This window comes from Lissotriton helveticus, chromosome 6, assembly GCF_964261635.1.
Source record: "Lissotriton helveticus chromosome 6, aLisHel1.1, whole genome shotgun sequence".
NCBI lineage: Eukaryota > Metazoa > Chordata > Amphibia > Caudata > Salamandridae > Lissotriton > Lissotriton helveticus.
Genome location: NC_136067.1, coordinates 683,934,139 through 683,940,914, shown reverse-complemented (window position 1 = coordinate 683,940,914; position 6,776 = coordinate 683,934,139). Strand labels below are relative to the sequence as shown.

The window sequence follows — 6,776 nt, the reverse complement described above, 5'->3', positions numbered from 1 at the left end:
TAAACGTCAAAGCATATGTAGTTCGGAAATATTGGATGAGGGCAACCTGTAGTAGGTAAAGTAGTGAAGGTCTACTACGTGCCTCACCAAAAAGCTTGGATAGAAATCGATTCCATTACCTGCGGTGAAATAGACTTGTCATTTGTATCCCAAACATAAGGAAGATGGATCGCTGGCTTAACCTTAAGCGGAAAGCCACTGAAGAAATCAATGATGGGCCATCATGGTCAAAACAAAGTGATTTAAGTGAAAAGAAAAGGAAGTGCCGGAGGTACGATGGTGAATATTTACTAATGGGTTTCACATGTTCAGGTTCAGAACATGAACTGCAACCACAATGCGTGCTATGTTATGAAATGTTGTCAAATGAGGCCATGAAACCCTCTAAATTACGAAGACACTTGGAAACTAAGCATAAAGAACATGCAACTTAAATCCATAGAATTCTTCAAGAATAAAGAGCAAGAGCTCCTAAAAAGTAGAAAGATAATTAGGAAAACTGCAACAGGATCTGTTAATGAAAATGCTCTGAAAGCTTCATATGAAGTGTCCATGCTCATAGCAAAAGCTGGAAAACCTCATACAATTGCTGAAGAACTAATAGTACCTGCTGCTAAAGCCATGGTGACAGCAATGGTTGGAGAAAAAGCAGCAAAAGATTTACATTTGGAGCCATTATCTAACAACACTGTAAAAAAGCGAATTGACAACATTTCAGACAACATAAAGGAACAGTTGATCGAAAGAATTTGTAAGAGTCTGCATTATAGCCTGCAAGTCGATGAAACTACAGACATAGCAAATAAATCTCATCTCCTGTGCTACGTTAGATATGATTTTGAGGGGAACATTATTGAAGATTTACTGTTCTGTCGCTATTTGATACATACCACTGCTGAAGAGGTCTTCAACTGTTTCGATGATTTTCTGACATCAAATGGAATTCAGTGGTCCAAATGCATAGGAATCAGCACAGATGGGACACGTGCCATGTCTGGGAGACTAACTGGACTTGTAGCACGAATAAGGGAAATTAACCCTTCAGTTGTATGGCATCATTGTTGCATTCATCGAGAATCATTAGCCACTAAGAAGATACCAGAGGAATTAAAAAAGGTCTTGAATGAGTCAGTTAAAATTGTAAATTTTATCAAAGCTAGGTCTCTAAATTCAAGGCTTTTTGAACAGCTTTGTCAGTCCATGGATAGTGATCATCATCAGCTTTTGCTGCATACGGATGTCCGATGGCTGTCTCGTGGTAGAGTTTTGTCTCGGCTTTTTGAATTAAGAGATGAAATCAGAGTTTTCTTCACTGAACTGGAATCTCCATTTCCACTTCATGAGCGCTTACATGACTATACTTGGCTAGCTATGCTGGCATATATGGCAGACATCTTCACCCATTTAAATGCCCTCAATTTGAGTATGCAAGGAGTAGGTATCACAATTTTTAATGTCGAAGACAAGATTGAGGCAATGATAAAAAAATTAGAAGTATGGACTCGTCGCTTATCACAAAGAAATTTTGATTCTTTTCAGAACCTGAAGACATTCTTGGAATCTGCTGATGATGAATTATCGAACAAAGTGTTAGAAATGTTTATCCAGCATATCCAAGATATGCGGTGTAGTTTTCGTCAGTACTTTCCACTTCCAGATGAAAGCAAAAACTGGATTAAAGATCCTTTTAATGTAGATATTGACAATTTAATGGGGCTGACTGCATCTGAAGAAAACGGTTTGATTGAAATCTCTACAGATAGTGCACTTAAACTTCAATTCAAGGAAATGGCTCTCAGTCTGACAAATTTTTGGCTGCATGTACGTACAGATTACCCTGAATTATCGTACAAGGCACTTAAGGTTTTACTTCCTTTCCCTACCACATATTTATGTGAGAAGGCTTTCTCAAATCTTATGTACCTTAAAAATAAGTGCAGAAATCGCTTGCAAAATGTTGAATCTGACCTAAGGATTCAACTTTCTGAAATAAAACCAAACATTGAAAAGTTAGTAGCCGAGATGCAGCACCATCCTTCCCATTAAAATGTTTTGATTTTTGCATATTTTTCAATATAAAATAATAAAAGCTTTATTAATGCACGTATTTGTTTGGTGTGTACTTGTTTGTGTATTTTTTGCGAAGTACTGTTTTAATTTTTTGAAATTGAAATTGTTCAAATTGCTTGGGGGTCCCCGGCTTCCAGTAGTGATTCAGTGGGGGTCCTCAGGAGTCCAAAGTTTGGGAACCACTGCTATAGAGCTTTCTGAGATGTGTGTCCTGACACAGTACAGTGTTGACAGCAAATGGTGGGTGTCTTACAGGCACATAGCAGATGTTTGCTGGTACTTGTGAGACATCCCTTAACATTCAGCTCTATGGAGTTTGTGAGGCCTGTGCAGTGCTTGTGTGCAACTGTGTGTGTGCCCCAGGGATGTGCTTTGAGGTGACCGAGGGACAAACACTGACTGATGGAGACAGAGGGAGAGGGAGACAGAGGGAGACAGAGGGAGAGGGAGACAGAGGGAGAGGGCGACAGAGGGAGAGGGCGACAGAGGGAGAGGGCGACAGAGGGAGAGGGGGACAGAGGGAGAGGGCGACAGAGGGAGAGGGAGACAGAGGGAGAGGGAGACAGAGGGAGAGGGAGACAGAGGGCGACAGAGGGCGACAGAGGGAGAGGGAGACAGAGGGAGAGGGCGACAGAGGGAGAGGGCGACAGAGGGAGAGGGCGACAGAGGGAGAGGGCGACAGAGGGAGAGGGCGACAGAGGGAGAGGGCGACAGACACAGAGGGAGACAGAGGGAGAGGGAGACAGAGGGCGACAGAGGGAGAGGGCGACAGAGGGCGACAGAGGGAGAGGGAGACAGAGGGAGAGGGAGACAGAGGGAGAGGGCGACAGAGGGAGAGGGCGACAGAGGGAGAGGGCGACAGAGGGAGAGGGAGAGGGCGACAGACACAGAGGGAGACAGAGGGAGAGGGAGACAGAGGGAGACAGAGGGAGAGGGCGACAGAGGGAGAGGGCGACAGAGGGAGAGGGCGACAGAGGGAGAGGGCGACATAGGGAGAGGGCGACAGAGGGAGAGGGAGACAGAGGGAGAGGGAGACAGAGGGAGAGGGAGACAGAGGGCGACAGAGGGAGAGGGAGACAGAGGGCAACAGAGGGAGAGGGAGACAGAGGGAGAGGGAGACAGAGGGAGAGGGAGACAGAGGGAGAGGGCGACAGAGGGAGAGGGAGACAGAGGGAGAGGGAGACAGAGGGAGACAGAGGGAGAGGGCGACAGAGGGAGAGGGCGACAGAGGGAGAGGGAGACAGAGGGAGACAGAGGGAGAGGGAGACAGAGGGAGAGGGCGACAGAGGGAGAGGGAGACAGAGGGAGAGGGCGACAGAGGGAGAGGGAGAGGGTGACAGACACAGAGGGAGACAGAGGGAGAGGGAGACAGAGGGAGACAGAGACAGAGGGCGAGACAGGGATGGAGACAGGTAGATTGTGCTTTCTCTCTTGCTACACTGCCTTACTTTGTCACAAAATGATGCATCTCTGTAAGGTGTGTCAGCAATTAGTAAATATTTAGAAGCTGTGGTCTAGTATCTTGTGTGATCTTTACCTATCCCTGTGCATTGGTCATTATGCTTGTGTGTGTCCCTGGGACATATGGCATGAGAGCAGCCTCTTACCCTACACATTGCACCCTATGTGCCACCCCCTTGCAACTACCACCATTTGGTTGTGTACTGCTTGGAGTCATGGCCACCCACCCCATGCTGCTGGGCACTGTTGTTAGTCTACCCATGTAACTTGTGTTTTTTGTACACTCACCAGACTCAATGGCTCCTTCTATTCCATATACTCCCACCGCTGGCAGTAGGACCATGACGTTCTCCTCCCAGGGCTGGAATACAGGAGGTCTGCGGGGACCACCGCCTCCAGTGTGGTGTGCATTGGCGTAATCTTGTGCCATCTTTTTCTTCACCGTCCTCCGCAGATCGTACCACGTGGACTGGCAATCATCCCTGGTGCGTCTGATGGGTGCAACAGCATTGACCTGGTCTACACTCCTCTCCCACAGGCGTGTTCTTTCTGCCAGGCTGGTCTGTCTGACCAATGCGCCAAACAGCTGCGGCTCGACTCTGATGACTTCATCAGTAAGTATCTCCATCTCCGGGTTAGTGAATTTTGGATTCTTGGGTGTGGTCATGGTGTGAGGTGTATGTGATTGAGGGTGTGATGGTGTGTATGGATGAGGGTGTGTGTTTGTGATTGTGAAGGAGGTGGTGTTGGTGTAGATGTGATAAGGTGTATGTGTGAAGGTATGTGGCTGCAATTGTTGGTGTGCTCTCTGTTTCCTCGCAAGAATGGGTATGTTGCAAAGGATGATGGGTTGTATGTGTGGTCCCTTTTAATTGGTCAAATGGTGGGTGTGGCTTAATTTGAATTGTTGGGGTGGGTGTTATTTGGGGTGGGTGTTGGTGTTGTCCTCTGTTTGGCTGCTTGGCTGTGACCAGGACATTGATTGTCAAAGGTGTGTACACAGGAGACATGTTCAGTGTGGTAGTGCGACTCGTTAGCAAGGTCCTTGTGGTCGTTTTGGTGTTGGCGTTATGTGTGCTTGCGGTACTTGTGCGTGCGTTTGAGTAGTACGGGCCGTTGGCGGGTGGGGGTGTTCGCGTAGGCTTGTTGGGGGGGGGGGTGTGCGTGTCGTACTTGTGCGTGCGAGTGAGTAGTACGGGCCGTTGGCGGGTGGGGGTGTTCGCGTAGGCTTGGCCGAGGGGTGTGCGTGTCGTACTTGTGCGTGCGAGTGAGCGGTACGGGCCGTTGGCAGGTGGGGCTGTTCGCGTAGGCTTGGCCGAGGGGTGTGCGTGTTGTACATGTGCGTGCGAGTGAGTAGTACGGGCCGTTGGCGGGTGGGGGTGTTCGCGTAGGCTTGGCCGAGGGGTGTGCGTGTCGTACTTGTGCGTGCGAGTGAGCGGTACGGGCCGTTGGCGGGTGGGGGTGTTCGCGTAGGCTTGTTGGGGGGGTGTGCGTGTCGTACTTGTGCATGCGAGTGAGTAGTACGGGCCGTTGGCGGGTGGGGGTGTTCACGTAGGCTTGGCCGAGGGGTGTGCGTGTCGTACTTGTGCGTGCGAGTGAGCGGTACGGGCCGTTGGCGGGTGGGGGTGTTCGCGTAGGCTTGTTGGGGGGGGTGTGCATGTCGTACCTGTGCGTGCGAGTGAGTAGTACGGGCCGTTGGCGGGTGGGGGTGTTCGCGTAGGCTTGGCCGAGGGGTGTGCGTGTCGTACTTGTGCGTGCGAGTGAGTAGTACGGGCCGTTGGCGGGTGGGGGTGTTCGCGTAGGCTTGTTGGGGGGGTGTGCGTGTCGTACTTGTGCGTGCGAGTGAGTAGTACGGGCCGTTGGTGGGTGGGGGTGTTCGCGTAGGCTTGGCCGAGGAGTGTGCGTGTCGTACTTGTGCGTGCGAGTGAGTAGTACGGGCCGTTGGCGGGTGGGGGTGTTCGCGTAGGCTTGGCCGAGGGGTGTGTGTGTCGTACTTGTGCGTGCGAGTGAGTAGTACGGGCCGTTGGCGGGTGGGGGTGTTCGCGTAGGCTTGTTGGGGGGGGGTGCGTGTCGTACTTGTGCGTGCGAGTGAGTAGTACGGGCCGTTGGCGGGTGGGGGTGTTCGCGTAGGCTTGGCCGAGGGGTGTGCGTGTCGTACTTGTGCGTGCGAGTGAGCGGTACGGGCCGTTGGCGGGTGGGGGTGTTCGCGTAGGCTTGGCCGAGGGGTGTGCGTGTCGTACTTGTGCGTGCGAGTGAGCGGTACGGGCCGTTGGCGGGTGGGGGTGTTCACGTAGGCTTGGCTGAGGGGTGTGCGTGTCGTACTTGTGCGTGCGAGTGAGCGGTACGGGCCGTTGGCGGGTGGGGGTGTTCGCGTAGGCTTGGCCGACGGGTGTGCGTGTCGTACTTGTGCGTGCGAGTGAGCGGTACGGGCCGTTGGCGGGTGGGGGTGTTCGCGTAGGCTTGGCCGACGGGTGTGCGTGTAGTATGTATTGGTGGAGCTTGCAGTGAGGCGAATGTCCCGTACGAATCAATGTTGAAGCGTGAATACTTTGGCCCATACGAATCTCGCTCAGGCATTTCGTTCCGAATCGGAATAGTGAGTTTGTACGGACTGATTACGAATCGTACGGTGGTCTGCCCGAGGCTTATTCGTACGGGTAAACGAATGTCATTCGTACGGATCGTAGCAAATCGTACGGAAATCAACGGTAACGGATCGGAATTCGCTGGTCGGATGGTAGTTTCCCATTCGTACGGAATCGGCTACGAATACGATTCGTAGGCCGGATTATTTTACCGGATCGGAATCGACCCCTTAGTGTTTCATTGTGTAAAGTTTAGTAAGGTGAAATTTAATGTTAGTATTAGTGTTAGTTTGTGGATATTGGCTTGTTTATGTGGGTGGGAATGTATGTTTTCAGTGTTTTTATTTTAGGATTTCGTCATCTCGGAAGGAATCGTTTTTTAAAAAAAAAAGTGTGTTTGTTAGTTTTATTAACTAATATATTTTGAAGACTTCTTTAAGTTTTTCGGTTTTCCTGGAGCGGTTTTTCTATATTTTATCTTTTTTCGTTTTTTTTAATGGTTTTTCGAAGGACTTTCGTTGGATGGATTATTATGTTTTTGGACAGTTGTATTTTTTCATTTTTTTTTGGGCTTCACTTTATTATACATGGATTGTTTTGGTGGAAAAGGAGTTTACAGCCTTTGTGACAACATTGGTAAGTATTATTTATTTATTAATT

The 6,776-nt window shown here is 49.7% G+C and overlaps 1 protein-coding gene across 1 annotated transcript; it reads left to right on the top strand.

Annotated features, from left to right (window-relative positions):
• The first annotated feature begins 423 nt into the window (after nucleotides 1-423).
• LOC144762451 (zinc finger BED domain-containing protein 5-like) lies at nucleotides 424-1,988 on the top strand. The gene is made up of 2 exons (XM_078647644.1): nucleotides 424-1,821; nucleotides 1,974-1,988. Exons 1-2 carry the CDS (start codon nucleotides 424-426, stop codon nucleotides 1,986-1,988), a joined length of 1,413 nt encoding a protein of 470 aa, XP_078503770.1.
• Nucleotides 1,989-6,776: the final 4,788 nt, after the last annotated feature.

What these genes read in the sequence shown, in the direction of transcription:
- LOC144762451 (XM_078647644.1), top strand. Translation starts at nt 424, where the DNA reads ATGCAACTTAAATCCATAGAATTCTTCAAGAATAAAGAGCAAGAGCTC.